A 15,584-nucleotide genomic window follows, 5' to 3' on the forward strand; every position below is an offset into this window, starting at 1 on the left:
GGAACACCAGTCGAGAGTGCAGAGCACGCTTGCCAAGACACTAGATAGTTGAGCCCGGTCCACCCGGCCGCGGACTCAGACAACAACAACAACATCACTGCCTTTCATCAGTACCCACTTTTATCCCCATCTTGCATCATAATATCTTGCAGAGACCGGTGATTCAGACAGCGAGCCGCTCCAATGATGCCCCGACGCGCACAAGGACAGCTCAACCAGTGTCGTCATGCGGGACCTGAGCTGGTTGATTAATGATTAGCGATATGAGGGCTCAGCTGTGAAGCTGAAAAGGAGGGGTACAAGTCCTGCAGGATCCTTCGGTCATGCAGTCGTTCGGGGTGCGACTTGTACTTCATGAGTTCTGGAACTGTGACAAATATGGAAGAGCCGACGGCAGTCAGTCTTTTCACCACCCACGCCTGATCTTAATGTCGTCTCAAAAGTTCGACATCCCTTCGCAACATTGGTCCCAACTTGTATTCGATGAAGCTCGAGATAAACGAAACGATGCCGACATCCTCAAAGAGCTCAGTACTTTCCGCCCGGTGACATCGGAGAAGAACATCTGGGCATTCTGGCACTCAGGGATACATTCTATGCCATCATGGTGCCAGAGGAATGTCTGTGCCTGGGTCCGCATGCATACCCAAGACGGCTGGACTGTTCGTGTCTTGGACAGCATACAAGAATCGGATAACTACTCACTCAAATATGTTCCCGCTGCCATTCTACCAGACGCATTTGTCCATGGAACTATGGATGGCCCATATGTGGGACCTCATAGTGCCGATATGCTACGCGGGGCATGCCTGTACGCACACGGAGGTGTTTTCCTTGATGTTGGCATCCCGTTGATTCGAAGCGTCGATCGCATTTGTTGGGCAAAGCTGGAGGATCCAAGCACACCGTTCGAGGTTGCTGCTCCGTGGGTATATGGAACTCACATCGGCAATCATTTTGTGTCTGCCAGGAAGGCAAGCCCCTTTATCGGTCGATGGTAATTTCTTTCCGTAAATCAGAATCGAGGGAGTCTTCGTGCTGACGACTTGGTTGACTAGGCACGAGCTCTTTTGCCATCTGTGGAAAAACCACACCAATTTTCTGGGTCTTATGAAAAGTTCGTTAATGAAGATTGTCGCCGAGCAGCCACTGGACCTTGATAGAGCATCGAGATTTCAGTGGGGTATCAGCAAAGACGCTGCACACGTAGACGAATATGTCACGCAGGTAATGTGTTGGAACCGCGTCTGTCTACTGGAAGATGCAGGTGACGGCTTTAGTGGCGTTGAGTACTGGACGAATAAGGTGCTACTATGGGATGGTCTTGAAGAGACATGGGGAGCAGAGACAACCTTGGGCTTCAAAGGCTGTGGCAGAAGAATGTATGATATATTTGCACTTCCATTGGATTCCGATAGCAGCAGCCCTGTCCATCAGGATGCCGAACGACTGGTCTGGCGGCTACTATCTGCTTCAAGCATGCAGAAAGTCTTCCGTGGAAAAGGCTTGACGCATGACGACGAGTTGGGAGAGCTGTGGGATGAGGATAGAGAAGGGCACGATTGCAAGGAGGGAACATTTGCAGAGTTATTCCGCTACGGTTGTGAGAACTTCAAGCAGACAAGAGAAGACATTACGTACGTCAAAGCACCACGCCCTGCAAAGACGTATAAGAAGAGCTTGCTAGAAGATTGAGCAATGCAGTACCAATCATTCTGTCGGCAACCTGCGGCTTCGCACTTCCAGTCGCTGGGCAATGTACTTCCCAGGGGCGGAGAGTTATAAACGATTCCAATTCCTGCCTCAGCTTCTTGTAAGGGCACGACGCCCAGCTTTATCTGGCTTGGGCGAAGTCATAGCACAGAGCATTGCCGCAGTATTTCAATACGAACACTGCTGAAGTCCATAGAGTCAAGAGGTCGTGAGACTTGGCTAAACATGGCAACATCATCCCGCTAAACCGCATCTAGGGCTACTTTTGCGACGGAACATCATTGTCTGGGCGGATCCACAGATTTTCTGCGAGCTGACGGCAGTGCTTGAGGCTGAAGTAAAATCGCATGCATTATTCAGTGGGAAGGAGGATAGATAAGGATGGGACGCAAGCCAGATCAGGTACTCCTTTTGCGATGCGATGTCCCTGCATCCGTTTGATTGAACATCATGCCTAACTATGGTCGGTCTGGACGTTGCCTCACATGCAAACGGCGGCGTGTCAAGTGTGACGAGGCGAGACCGGCCTGCTCACCATGTCGCCGACTCGGTCTGAATTGCGGAGGTTACAACAAGAACTACGCCTTCAAGGATGAGAATTTCAGATTCACTGCTCAAGGACTCCGGAAAAGTGTCAACGAGCAGAACGCACTGGTCCAACATTCAACAGGCGTCGGAGAGCCGAGTCGGTCCCTGCTAACTGGAGCCGACGTCGCCATACCTTTTTTTCTTCTGAACTATGCAAGCATGGGCCGCAGCCTTGCTGTGGGCCGCGGATTCTACGAGACACTTATTCCCGTGTACACATCTCAATGTCACAACTCGCCACTCTCTCTGGCCATCTCAGCTGTTGCCGCGGGGATCTACTCCTTTTGGCGTCACGAAGACGCCGCACAGGAAGAATCCCATACGGCGCCCTACTGCCAGGCGGTCGTTTCTCTTCGCTCAGCTCTGGACCACCCAGATGAACGCGCCAAACCCGCGACTGCCCTCGCCGTCCTGGTGCTACATTTGTACGAAAGCCTTCACGCGGTATATAATGCCCGACCGGCAAGGCCGGTACACCACCAAGGTGCGCTGTCCCTGCTGCCCGTCGCGGCACTGGACGGCCTGGATGGTGTGATAGGCACGCATGTAAAGGCATTCGTGCTCCACACTGAGATATCGTCAGCAGTGCGTCAAAAACGCTCGATGCACCCAAATGCCTACTCGTACGCCACAAGCCCACATAGCTCTTCTCTTGTGCCAGGGAGCTTCAGCTCGACTCTGGACTCGATTGGAGCACTTGTTGCAGAGCTGCAAGCGGATTATGTGCACCAACTGCCACATTTACACTCGTCTGGCACCCTTTTAGAGCAGCAGTGCAGAGCATGGATTGCACAAGCAGAACAAATTAATGACCTGCTGCAGGCTTGGGCGCGCGATGTGCCCGATGATTGGCGGCCTGTAAGACTCACAAGTGTGCAAGACTTTAGCCTGTCAATCGCAGCATATCAATCTGCTTGTGAAATCTATCCCTCTTGCCTGATCGCGACGTTCTGGAACCTGTGGCGATTTCACCGCCTCTTACTCCTCCAGATGACAGCTAGCGCCACACAACACATTCCCGTGCTTCGAGATGAGCCTTCCGTGGAAGAATGTGAAAGTGCCGGATCCATCCAAGAACTGGTAGATGGCATCTGCTACAGCGTGCCCTTCTGCCTCGGAAACCGAGCGGGGCAATCCTGCCTGAGCGATTTTGCAAACCCGGACATCTCGTTTCCCAGCTACCACTCGCTGGCACCAGGAGATTCAAGACACAGAGACTGGAAGAGTACCCCGCTGTCAAAGGACGAACACCACCGCCATATGGTCGCTTATGGTGCGTGGCACCTCCTGAGCCCCCTAAGCAACTTGCTGACCCTAGTCTCGGATGACCATGGCGGACGTTTTGTGGCGAGATGTCTGCGACCGGGCCAGTTGCAATGGATCCGCGAGCAGTTTCTGCGGACCTGCACCCTGCTCCGTCTGCCTGCAGCCAGGGCTTTCAGCGAGCAGAAGGGTAGGATTTCGTCGCCACTGCCTTCTGCGGACGACGCCGCAGAGACTCTCGCGAAGCAAGTTAGGAAGGGAGCCAGATTCATGAGTGGGCCTTAGAGCACAAGATTTCCCGAATCAGCTCTGTGTCGATGCCGAGCTAATTCAATTGGGATCTTCTACGGTGCGGCACAGCATGTGAGCTTTCACCATATCAGTTCTTGTCGTGTTTATAAAGAGTAATGCACATAAGCATATACGTTGACATCATTATCACTGTGTCTAACAAAACTCGGACTGCAATCTGCAAAAGATAGTTGTGAGTCGTGTTGCGTTCGTAGTCTCTATACTAATAGTTCCAAGCCGTCTCTGCCCTCGACAATGTTGCGGAAGAGTCATGTTTTAGGCTCCCAAGGCTTTATGTTGCTATTTCCAGCTACTTTCTTTCCAGCAGTCAATGAAGCTTCACCGCAAACAGGCACAAAGGCTCCAGATGGATGGTCGTACCTCATTCCTTCCTCGAGCCTCTCCACGGCTCCGTACGTCATCGTTCCCTTGGCGGGACTCGGTAGGAAGAGCACGGGAAGGTGCCAAGGTGTCGTGTCACGAAGAACGGTTTAGCAAGAAGCGTGACCAACTCGTCTTCTCGCTCGTATTCGCTTTCGAGCTGAGCATTCTGAACAAAGTTCAAGAATAGCCGCAAGGCTGCAAGAAAGCGCCGTTTGACGGGAATCGAACGGCAAAAGTCACGTTTCCCTCGCGATCTCTTCAACATCGCAGCCTCACAAACACAGTTTGATCCTTGGGCAAAAGGAGTTTGCGACGATCAGGTAGTTGCGTTCGTCACCGGTAAGGCTGAGCCACGTGTGCGACGTCAACGTATCCAATCGTAGGTCTCTATATATCGCAAAGTCGCACTCAATCTGTTCTAGTGTAGATTGCGATTGTTAACAACCGTGTTGGATCGAGAATGGGGAATGCTACTGTCAGTATTGCTGTATTCAAAGTATAAGTATAGTGTCAAGCCAGTGATGGAAAGGGTACATCGCTATTCCCACTCCAACTACCAGCCAAAGCTTATCATCATCATCTTATCGAATTTTCTCCATTTCCATTCAATCACATTGACTATGAGGTCTTCCACTCCCATCGCTCACTGCTTCGCGGCCTTGGTCCTTTCAGGTCTCGCTACCGGAGCCACGAACGAAACCAGTGACTACCCACCTACATATCAACTGGGGAACAACACAGCCTTCAATTCCGAGTTCATTGTTGCGCTTCAAAACTCGTTGTCTGGCGGGGCAGACATTGGCCCTGTCCTCGGTGCTGTCAAGAACATCAAGCCTGGCGACTTTGACTCCTACCACAAGGAGTTCTACAAACTTGCCAACGCAACTAAAGCGCAGGCCGAGGATCCTGAAAATAACTACGACCCCATCAACGTAAGGGACTCGTGGTTCTCCGCATCTCAGTACTATCGTCGAGCGGACGTCTACATCCATCGCAACTGGAGCGAACCACTCATCAAGACCGTATGGGATGAACAAACTGCCGCTTTCGATAATGCCATTGCTGCTTTACCGATTCCAGGCAGGCGTGTACAGATTCCCTCTCCCGAGGGCAATCTGACAGTGGAAGCGATCTGGTACTCTGCGTCTGAAGATCCGTATGCAAAGCTGCCCACGATGATCGTCGGCAATGGCTTTGATGCTGCGCAAGAGGACTCGTATCACTACTACTGCGCAGCTGCTCTTGCACGAGGCTGGAACTGCATCACCTACGAAGGTCCAGGTCAAAACACCGTACGCCGGACGCAAGATCTGGGCTTTATTCATAACTGGGAGGTTGTAGCCACTCCTGTAGTGGATTACGTTCTTTCAGCAAAGAAACAAGTTGTAGACGAGAGACGTCTTGTGCTGGCTGGCAACTCTATGGGAGGCTATCTCGCTGCTCGCGCTGCAGCTTTTGAACCACGCTTGTCGGCAGTCATACTAGTCGGAGGCCTTTGGGACTTATACGCTGGATACACTTCTCAACTTCCAGCTGATCTGCTTTCCATATATGAAGCTGGCAACTACACGACGTTCGACGAGCAGGTCCTGTCCCTACGAGATGTTGGACCTGAGGATATTGGCACCGAGGCTATCTGGGGTCTGGATTATGGTCTCTGGGCGTTCAAGACTCACTCTCCATCCGAATTCTTTAATCTTACGAAGCTATACCGAATCCAGGATGTTGTTCATCAGATTCAGATGCCAGTCTTTGTGGGAGACGCAGAGTTTGAAAACATCTTCAGCGGCCAGGCGCAGAAGGTCAAAGACGCACTGGGCGAGAAAAGCACCTTCCATCAATTCAAAGGAGTTGCAGGGTATCACTGCCAGTCAGGTGCGCAGCAAGAGCTAGCGCGTACGATCTTTGCGTGGTTAAACAAGACTTTGGAGATCGAGCTGCCATATTCTTAAGAAAGGCGAGCCAGGTCAAAGAATCACAACTCTATTAGCTGTCGCGGAACCAGATATGCTGTTAATGATAGAAAGTCCTTAGCTACCGAAATAGCGCTTGCATGGCGACTATGAAACACTAGTGAATCCCATGCTCGCCTCATCGATTTCACTTGAACTGAAATGGTCATTGTCAAGTGCTCCAAGATAACTGCCGCAGTGCATGCGCAGCGGGTCCTCCTCTCCACATGCCTGTAGCCAAGCGAGATGAATATACACGTGCACTCAATCTCAGAGAATGGACGTTTGAACACTGTTCAGCACATTCAGCTCCATCTTAGCTGTAGGAGACATCGCCTCCAGGCCGCTGAGACGAGTAATTGTATTTGCAAGCAGTCTCGCCAACTCTTGTTTGGGGACCAGGTGGCAGAGATCGCTACTCCGATGCGTGGCGGTCAGGAGGATTAGATTTATGAAACGCGCATGGGCGATTGGAAGTGCGTCGGGGCTCGATAGCATGTGCTTTTGTGGTATGGCGTCGAACGAGCGCGCGCTTTGGAGGGTGGCTTCAATGCTGAGGTGTGCGAGGCTCTGGACTTCGGTGGTACCGCAGATCGATTCTTTGTGGCGGATTGTGTTCCAGAAATAGTGGTTGGCCGTCAGAAGGTCTGCCAGCTTGCTACTGTCGTCTACGTTTACGCTTTGACCAGATAGTGGAGAACGGATTTTGTAGTCGAGGAATGGGCGAAGGAGCATAAGCTTGACCTCCCAGTATTGGTAGCGAAGATGGGCCAGCGCAAGGTCGCTGGAGGGAGGGTTTTCGTCGTCCCACTGGAGAAAAGGATGTAGCTGAGCACGCCATTCCTGGAGCTTCGATGCAAGTGCTTTTAACGCGCAGTCGACACTTTCCGGCGAAGTATCGAGCCTGCGGTCTGAGTATAGCTGGTGTTGAGCCGCGAGTCTGATCTTTCGAAGGTGAATTTGAGCTGCAAAAGGAAGCCTTTGTCGTTCCGTCTGACTCAGCTCGCTTTTGGTGAGCGACAGGGACGAACCATCTGTAGCGTTCTCGTACGTCTGAGGCACCATAAGGGCAAACGCAACATTCTCGAGCCCGCTGGAGGGAAGTTGTAGCTCTGGGAGTTTTTCGAGCTCGAGCTGTACACAAGTCCACGCAGCGCGTAAGACAAGGTCTTCACATGGCTCTTGGCCCGACGCGGTTGACGTCCGCTCTGCAAGATTTGGTCGAATATCTCTTGCATCTGTCAAAAGATGCCTTCGGCGTACGACTTGCGTATGCAGTACCACCTTGAAGCCTCGTTCAGCCGCATGCAGAGCGCTTTGTACATTCCGGCGAGGAGGAAGACTTGAGCGTGGATCAAATCTTGGCCGTCGATGAAGTTGGATGCCATTTCTGTTGCTGTCACGAAGTATCTCATCCCAGGAACGTACGACTGTGTTGTCCCTCTGTGTTTCGATTCACCGGACTGCAGTGAGTCGAGCGGGGCTGACACCATGTTCCCGTGCAGTATTAATTCGCCCAGTGCACAGCAGAGCATGATTAATGCACTCTCAGGCGATGATGAGACTGGAGATTGTTGCAGGAGCCCAGAGTCCGCTCGCTGTCGTTTGAGACGACCGCGATCGTCATCAGTCGTGATGCTCGCGATGCTGACCTGCTCCTGGAACCGTGTTGAGTGTTGCTGCTGGCGGCTGCATTGTTGGAAAAGACTTCTCAAGATTTCGGAATCCAGTAGTGGATATCGCGCGCCGATCTGAGCAAGGAACCCATTTATCAACTGCGCTACTGTGCTTGGAATCGACCGAGTCCTGAATATCTCGTCCGGTGAATACATGACTTCGAATTGAGCATCGGGTCCGGTGCTTGGCGAGGGCGATGCTCGTCCGTGACTGGTAACAACGTCATCCACAGGAGCAGGGAACGACGCGTGCTTGTCAGTACCTCGCTGCTTCAGCCCCCTTCGCGCGAAGAGGACTGGCCGATGTTCGAGTCTCCGCATCTGTTCATCATCGAACGTGATATTGACAGTCGAGAGAACTTGGCGAATGCTCGGCCACGTCAAGAAACAAAGGTGCCGCATGCCGCCATCCTTGTCTGCGTTGCCCATACCACTCAAGAGATTTCTCTGATTCTCACCAAGATCCATTTTGTGCGTCCTCCAATGTTTCAACTCTGTCGTTGACTCAAGTCTTTCGAGCGCCGCTCCCACGCGTTCGATCTTCTTAGTCAGGGTCGAAATTGCTTCTGAGTGAGCCAGCATGGATTCAGTGACGCTGTCAACCGTTTTGTCGAGTCTGAGCGGAGATTAGAATGGTGATTGGTTTCGCTTCTTTCGATGTGCCCTGCCTTTTGGAAGTCATTGTGCGGTGAACGCAGGGGATACTGTGCTCCTGGCAAAAGGAACACGGCAAACCCTCGTCGCACCGCTGTTTACGATACCTGCACTGATCACACGCCTATGGCTTGTCAGATTGGAGCAGAAGGAGAGTCTATTTGTCGTACCTGTGTAGCGCGATAGGACTTGGATTTCCTTCCGTCGGCTGCCTTGTGCGTGCGGGTCTCGAAAGCGACGTTGGGCTGTGCGCCGTTCACGGGGGCTGAGACTGGTACAGACCAACCCTGTAGACCTGTCGGCAGAGGATACTGAACGAAGCCTGAAGAAGTAGTAAACTCTCCAACATGGTTGAAAGCGAAGTTCGGCCAGGCTGCTAGAGACGTTAAGTCGACGCCTTGCGACAAGAATTGACTGTCATGTGCCATGGTTCAGGTATGTGGTTACTTACTTCAAAGAGCTCAAGTCTTTGGATTGTATCGACTTTATCAAGTCAACGAATGGCATGGAAATGTGAGTGAAGCTCTTGGAATTCGGCAGGGCACGCATGTTCAATCATGATCTGCGCACCTGCGGTTTTGCACCCTTGCAAACGCTAGCGTTGGGTTCACTTCTGAATCCATGTCGCCTTTGGTTGTAACTCGGATGCGGTCTTCGTGCCGAAATAGTGAATCTCGGTCAGTGGAAAGTGGTTGTATGCCTGATACGGAATAACTCGGCTTTCTCACAAGGCTGACTGCTTGAAGAACCTGTCGAAGGACGATGTAACTTTCGGACCGGAGATTTATTTCTGGGCCCTTGGCGCCAGGCTCTACAATAGTGCCATGTTCTCGCTCTCGGCTCGGCTCAACATGCCGATATCAACCACACAGTCTCGATGCTCTTTTCGGCCATATGTCGTCCCGTGTGCGCCCGATGGGGCACAGTCACGAGTATTTCTGCGGATACTATTTGCGACTGCCACTTCGCAAAAAATCCCATGAACCTGATTGGTAAGAAGCCGCAGCATTGGAGAATTTGCTACGAGCGTGCCAGTCATACGAGAGCAGAGCATACCAAAGACTGCCAGGATCACCAGGAAGAGGTTGCTGTACCCACAAGACTCCGCCGAGGTAGGCATTCCTGAAGGCGCTCAGTGTCCCCTTGGGCATCAACAGAGCCGTAGCGCTTACGATGCAGTCTGGATCGAAGATGTGTACCCTCGTGGTGGTACTCTTTCCACTTTCGCAGCCATCAGCTCGCCAGCTTGCGCCTTTTATGCTACCTATGAAGAAGAGGGGTGGGTCTTGCAGGGCAATGTTAACCAGTGTCAACTGTTTCCGTGGCTCACTGAATCGAAGCATGGCTTGGTAAATACGAACATTTTCATGGCTTGCAAAGTCGGCACTTGTGGATTGGGATGTAAACAAGAGAATTGGTCAGTGCTCGACGGCAGAAAAAGGCTAGTGCTCCAGTACTGCGCAACTTCTTCTTGGGAGGGGAGATCAGGATTGACTCCATCAGAAGAGCGCAAGAGGCCACCGTCCTTGTTGTACATGCTGTCCCGAAGCCGCCATGTCGAGTGCGAGCAACGCGATGACAGTCACAAGTACGTGTCGTGCAATTTAGCACAGCCCATCTAGCAACTCGGGCCAGAACCTCTAGTCACATACGAGATGATGGAATTTCGTCACCAAATCCGTTTTCGTGATTCGTGGAATTACTTCTTCTCAAAGTTTGGCCATCGCCGATCACGAAGCCCTGGGCCACCGAGCATCCTGCGATAAAGCCAAGAACGAGGCTTCTGCTCAGGCGTCCTGGACCGAACAATTCCATCAACTCGGAGGATGTCTCAGTAATCGCAAGGGGTTACTAGCGATGCCACATGACCCTTGAGCATCGCTCGATTCGAACATACTGGTTGAGGTCAACGCAATCCCTGAAGTGCCGATAAGGACACCCAACAACGGCCAGATCAAGTTTGCAGCAACAATTTGAAAGATTCACAGTGTTTGACATGTAGCAGGAGACCAGACGAGGTCGTGCCAAGACCGACGCAGCCCCCATCCTGGAATGAGGTCGACGGTGAACGTCAGATCGTTCGCGGAGAATTTTCGATACACTGGAAGCATCATCCTTCCAACGAAATTGACTTGGCATCAAATAACTCGGACACGGCTCCTTTCGGTGATTGGAAGACTCTAGGAGGATGGTGTCAACACTTGTGCGGCAAGCATCGCCGACGACCTTCGACCCTGCTTATCTAGCTAGTTCTACCTGAGCGCGGCTTCGAAAGTTTGCAGGAGTTAAGGCGTCTTGCGAATTCAACGCATGTCAACTGCTGGAAGCATTGAAGGGTTCGTGCCAAACAGGTGCAACGGAATTTGATATTTCAGTTGGCAGGTTGGAATACTCCTCATCATCACCGACCTCCCGAAATTGATACCATACACCTGAATGGCTCGCTGGGCGTGAGAGTAGTCAGCACTTTCAGATAAGCGTGGTATATGTTGATAGGCAGTGACCCGGTGAGTATGTTGTCGGAGCTGATGGAGTATCGCCGGCAGTATATCATGCTTTGACCCATTCCGAGAGTCGCTGAGCAACACCACACGCGGCATCTTGTTTCAACGTCAAGTATCATGGAGCTTTCCACCAATTGGAAATGCAGAGCTATGGGCGTGCTTATTGCCTGACCAAGACATATGTGCCCGGCGTTTCGCTTTCCACTGTGCTGCATTTGGTTGGCTATAATTTCAAGATCGCGAATTAGGGCAACTGAACGCGTTTCTAACAACGCATATGTTCCTATTCGATGATAACATCGCTGCCGGGCGAGCCATCCATAGTTGCGTCAGAGGCGCCGTTTGCAAAGACCGTTTCGATCAATACTACGTGAGCAAACCCGACAGAAAGAGGAACGGCGCCGCTTATAAGAGTAGGAAATGTCAGCTTGTTTTGCATAAAGTCGTCATTGGTTGAAAGTATCCCCAGAACCAACAGCTGGCCAATTGGTAGAACATGTCGACAGCTTATTTCTCCTGCCGGGATATGAGTAGATTCAATGCCTCTAGGTGAGACATGCAGATTCCCTGCAGCAATGTTGAGCAAGGCGAAAATTCTGTAAAGCCAGTATTTTCAATGACACCCGATCCGAAAATCTCTCTGCGAGGACACCATGGTTGCGGAGACAATGAGTGAAGTGTTCGAAGCTAATCCATGCTGTGAATTTTGCCTGCGAACTTTGTAAACGATGCATTAACACTGCTACTAGAGCCGAACGCCACTCTTAGGAACAAGCCTTGACGTGAGGCTAAGCAAGAGCCATTTAACCCAGAGCGCATGATCGGAAGCATGGCACGCTTTTGCTGTCGCCGTCGTTGTGTTGACGCCTTGAGAGAATAAGCCCACAGGTTCTGATGTAGGTCAAGACAAATGTTGAGACTGCTGTCCTCTTCTCCGGCTCTTTGTCGACTATGCTTGATCGTGCAAGGACAACAACGGGCTTTGATGACCTGTACGAACTGCAGCAGGAGAAAATGGCGTGAAAGAGAAGCTCAAGGAACTTGCATGAAGTGAGGTCGGCATACGGCCATCCGACGCTTTGCCCGATCGGGACCACCAGGCTGAGAATGACCAGCTTCATCTCACCAGCATCGTGTGTATATTACTAACAAACATTGGAGAGAAGTGAATCAAAGCAGAAGTAGCCCCGAGACTGGGAGCTAGCTTTTCTTAACCCGTTATCACACTAATCCTCTTCCAATCGGATGTATCTTCATTCGGCGCATAACGAACAACTCATCCCGTTTCTACGATTCAGCGACTAATTTAGCAGTCAAGGTACGTCGACGATTATGGCTGATCGAAGGGAGATTTTGCGTCTTGAATATTCAAATACGAAATACTACACGAAGTGAAATCCCAATTTACCGTTATGTAGAAATGGAGGACTGGCAGAAGGGTAGGTTTACTCTCCTTTTGCCTCCGCCATATGTTCTGCTGTATCACATACCACGCTGACGCCCAGAGCTGGAGCTGCCAGAAACGCTAAGAAATCCAGTCCGGGCACAAGCGCCAAAGCCGCGAGAGAGTCTGTGACTAGAGCTCCATCGGCGCAAATGAAAGTGCCGCCGTTGTGTAAGGCGAACTTGAGTTCGACAGTCATGTCTTGAGCTGGCCATCCGGGCGCGTCGGCAGTATCCTCCAAGAAAATGGCTTGTGCGAAGCCGGGAATGTTCGATATGGTGGCAGGTACATCGCCTTGCACTGTGTCCCATGAGCAAGTGAAGCCCGAGCAGTATGGGGGTGCCGGTGACCATGTGTTGTTCGGAGTGATCGAATTAGGCCCAAGCGACGCAGCGATCGTGGCAATGAGGCCTTGCAACGACTGGGTATCGAAATACTGGATAGTAGGAATGGAAATTTCTATTTCGCCGTCATTGTACCAGTCGCCTTTGCCATCGGTGTACACAACATTGGATATAGTGGGCACTGGGGCGCATTCCGTGACAGACGCCGTTGGTGAGGCTGACAGCGCGTTGGCGGGAGAATCTGTGCACGCCGCCATCAGTGCAGATGACACTGCAGTGTAAAGAGCGCTTGACGTGAGGGTGCCGACGTTGACGGATGTCTCAGAAGCCAGGGTCACTGCCATCCTTTTACCATATCGGATGGTCATACTAGAGCCAGTATGAACGGGTCCCCACTGATTGGATGTCGTGGTTTGGAATGCTACAAGAGCACCATTCGCGGCCGTTGATGTGAATGGGAAGCCCAGAGCTCCGGTGCTCTGTATCGTACTGGTTTGGGTTGAGCTGGCGGGAATGCTCTGGTACCCGCAAGGTGAGGGCCCTGTCAATGTGGGCAGACTACCCGCGTAGCCAGAGCACTGGCATACCGCGGATGCCCCCTCGTCAGGGTCCTCAAACGGCACGCACAAAGGGGCTGACGTTTCGCTTGGTACGATTGCACTTGTAGGCAAGCTGCCCGTGGCAGGTTGTGACGATTGCAGACTTGCGACAGACTCGACTGCCGCTTCGAGAACAGATACTGCATCTTCATCGCGGGGTTCAACGGCTGGTCGGGACCTGGGTATGCCAGGCGAATAGTATCTATTACGATGTCAACGATTGGTTCTAGATTCGGTATTAGTGAGAGTACCTAGCACAAGCAAGACCTGCGAAGATAGCAAAGAAAGTGATGTACGTTCTCAGTTGGTGTAGGAGAATTGGGGGTGTATTTCCAGGAGTACAAGATAAACGTATATTTGCAAGATAAAGCAGTCAGCTCCTTGCTTCGGTCTCAAAACATACAGTTGCAGTGTCTCTCTTATATTTGGCTTGTTCAGGCCATCCTCATTGTGAAAATACGAAGCTGTGGATTAGCCGCTGTTGGAGACTTGCCTCAGCAGACGCCTGTGGCGGTCGAAGGCACAGTGAACAACCTTTTTCTAATGATAAGACGTGTTCAGAAGCAATGGCGGATAGTCTTCTAAACCGTGAAGTGCGTCCCTGCCCGCATCCCTTCTCTGAAATACATTAGCACTAAGCATTCGAGTCTCACTAGGCGCGACGCTATGAGAATTTAACCACCCGCCTGCACAAACACGACCAATATTAGTACGTTCCTCAAATAGAAAGCGTCAGTGTACGGCGTAGGCTCTGCTCGCCTGCACACGAAGTCATCAGAAGTTTCGCCAGACGCCCGCATCGGCGCGACTGACACCACAACATCGGTCGAATTTGATGCATCCGCAGTAGTTATGTACACATTGGACCAGATCTTAGGACTATGAGGGGATGGCTGAGGCGGCGCGGCTTGATCGAATCCGCTTTTGCCATGACCCCTGATAGTGACGTTTGAGACAGACGTTATTAGTACCTTCGAAGAGGCAAATTTAGAACTGAGAACAGGCAGAGGAGATGTATAGTTGATTTGACCAAAGCCATACAATGCCGTGAGTTGCTACCATCTACCGAGTTACCAACAGCGACGATACACGCCGTAACGGCTTCAGCCCACAAGAGGGCAGAAAGCTTTCACATATCGTACAATCACACCAAGCAAAGAAAGAGTAGCATCACCATCATCCAGCGTGGCTGGCTCGTGCTTGCAGCATTACAAGCTTGCTGCACTCGAGCAGTAGATGACACTCCCAGGGGAGACCTATGACATTGTCAGTGATGCTCAAAGATCTCAGGCATTCACTTACACAAACGAACTGAAGGCTTTGCTGTCAGCCATCGTTGTCGTGACTACCGCCGTTGACGTGGTCTTTGACTGGTGCCAGACATGTGTTGCTACACAGAGTGCCGCGTAGCCTCCTGTCAGGCTGCAGCTCTGTGTGATGACTGAAGTGCCGTCCGTCCGTGTCGTGGTCGCTGTATACTCAGCCCTGGTTAAAGCCTCTGTGACATTGTAAATCTGTTTGACGGAAGAGCGTTAATGTAGACCGGCGACGAAGACGGGCCACTAATTACAGGGCTTCCTGCTCCACATCGTGGGAACGGGCCTTGGATGCACTGTATAGCGTATATGTCCGCTTCATCACAAGTGCCGATCAGAGTGCTTGACCACGAGCCGTTGGCGGCGATCTCCGGGGGAAGGAAAATGCCGACGGAAGGGTTATTGAGAGGCGAGGAAGACATGTCGTGCGAGAGCTGCGTTCGAAGCGCCAAGATGTTTGTCTCTTCATATGTACTGCGATGCCCATTGCAAGGTGCGCCACCAGCGCTTAGATGAAACCGAAGCGCTGTGTCTCCCAGGGACTGTCTGCCGGGCCACCAAATCCGATTGAAATCTAAAAGATGCACTTCTTCATACTGAGTGATAACTTTCGACTCTCGAATTATCGACAAAGCACATGCTAATCACTACGAGAAAGGCTCACAAGCACACCTTCTCTGTTGTGCCAAACGAGGCTTCGAGATACCGTATTAGGGATGCCGCCAAGGGCCGGCTTTGTTGACTCTGCCGAAAGTCGCGATTATAGCATCGACTTATGGCCGTATTCCCGATTTCACTTCACCCGTCACGCTCTATGAGAAACTCACACAAAACGCCATCCATCTGTGATCATCAC

At 51.6% G+C, this 15,584-nt stretch overlaps 6 protein-coding genes across 6 annotated transcripts; 4 read left to right on the forward strand and 2 right to left on the reverse strand.

Annotated features, from left to right (window-relative positions):
- Nucleotides 1–428: 428 nt before the first annotated feature.
- On the forward strand, nucleotides 429–1,695 carry M409DRAFT_54488 (uncharacterized protein; the record flags this gene model as incomplete). The annotated part of the gene is made up of 2 exons (XM_033812721.1): nucleotides 429–997; nucleotides 1,059–1,695. The coding sequence occupies 2 exons, from the start codon at nucleotides 429–431 to the stop codon at nucleotides 1,693–1,695; spliced, it is 1,206 nt and encodes a 401-aa protein (XP_033667581.1).
- A 468-nt stretch (nucleotides 1,696–2,163) lies between these two features.
- On the forward strand, nucleotides 2,164–3,849 carry M409DRAFT_54489 (uncharacterized protein; the record flags this gene model as incomplete). The annotated part of the gene is made up of 1 exon (XM_033812722.1): nucleotides 2,164–3,849. One exon carries the CDS (start codon nucleotides 2,164–2,166, stop codon nucleotides 3,847–3,849), a length of 1,686 nt encoding a protein of 561 aa, XP_033667582.1.
- A 1,010-nt stretch (nucleotides 3,850–4,859) lies between these two features.
- M409DRAFT_22752 (uncharacterized protein) lies at nucleotides 4,860–6,191 on the forward strand (the record flags this gene model as incomplete). Its single annotated transcript, XM_033806479.1, has 1 exon — nucleotides 4,860–6,191. One exon carries the CDS (start codon nucleotides 4,860–4,862, stop codon nucleotides 6,189–6,191), a length of 1,332 nt encoding a protein of 443 aa, XP_033667583.1.
- A 270-nt stretch (nucleotides 6,192–6,461) lies between these two features.
- Nucleotides 6,462–8,335, reverse strand: M409DRAFT_22753 (uncharacterized protein; the record flags this gene model as incomplete). The annotated part of the gene is made up of 2 exons (XM_033806480.1): nucleotides 6,462–7,422; nucleotides 7,476–8,335. The coding sequence occupies 2 exons, from the start codon at nucleotides 8,333–8,335 to the stop codon at nucleotides 6,462–6,464; spliced, it is 1,821 nt and encodes a 606-aa protein (XP_033667584.1).
- Nucleotides 8,336–9,398: 1,063 nt separating this feature from the next.
- On the forward strand, nucleotides 9,399–10,396 carry M409DRAFT_54492 (uncharacterized protein; the record flags this gene model as incomplete). Its single annotated transcript, XM_033812723.1, has 3 exons — nucleotides 9,399–9,513; nucleotides 9,557–10,109; nucleotides 10,237–10,396. The coding sequence occupies 3 exons, from the start codon at nucleotides 9,399–9,401 to the stop codon at nucleotides 10,394–10,396; spliced, it is 828 nt and encodes a 275-aa protein (XP_033667585.1).
- A 1,882-nt stretch (nucleotides 10,397–12,278) lies between these two features.
- On the reverse strand, nucleotides 12,279–15,150 carry M409DRAFT_54493 (uncharacterized protein; the record flags this gene model as incomplete). Its single annotated transcript, XM_033812724.1, has 6 exons — nucleotides 12,279–12,326; nucleotides 12,516–13,590; nucleotides 14,384–14,538; nucleotides 14,587–14,668; nucleotides 14,715–14,926; nucleotides 14,983–15,150. The coding sequence occupies 6 exons, from the start codon at nucleotides 15,148–15,150 to the stop codon at nucleotides 12,279–12,281; spliced, it is 1,740 nt and encodes a 579-aa protein (XP_033667586.1).
- Between the last annotated feature and the right edge of the window lie 434 nt (nucleotides 15,151–15,584).

This window comes from Zasmidium cellare, assembly GCF_010093935.1.
Source record: "Zasmidium cellare ATCC 36951 unplaced genomic scaffold M409scaffold_17, whole genome shotgun sequence".
In the NCBI taxonomy this organism is placed as follows: Eukaryota; Fungi; Ascomycota; class Dothideomycetes; order Mycosphaerellales; family Mycosphaerellaceae; genus Zasmidium; species Zasmidium cellare.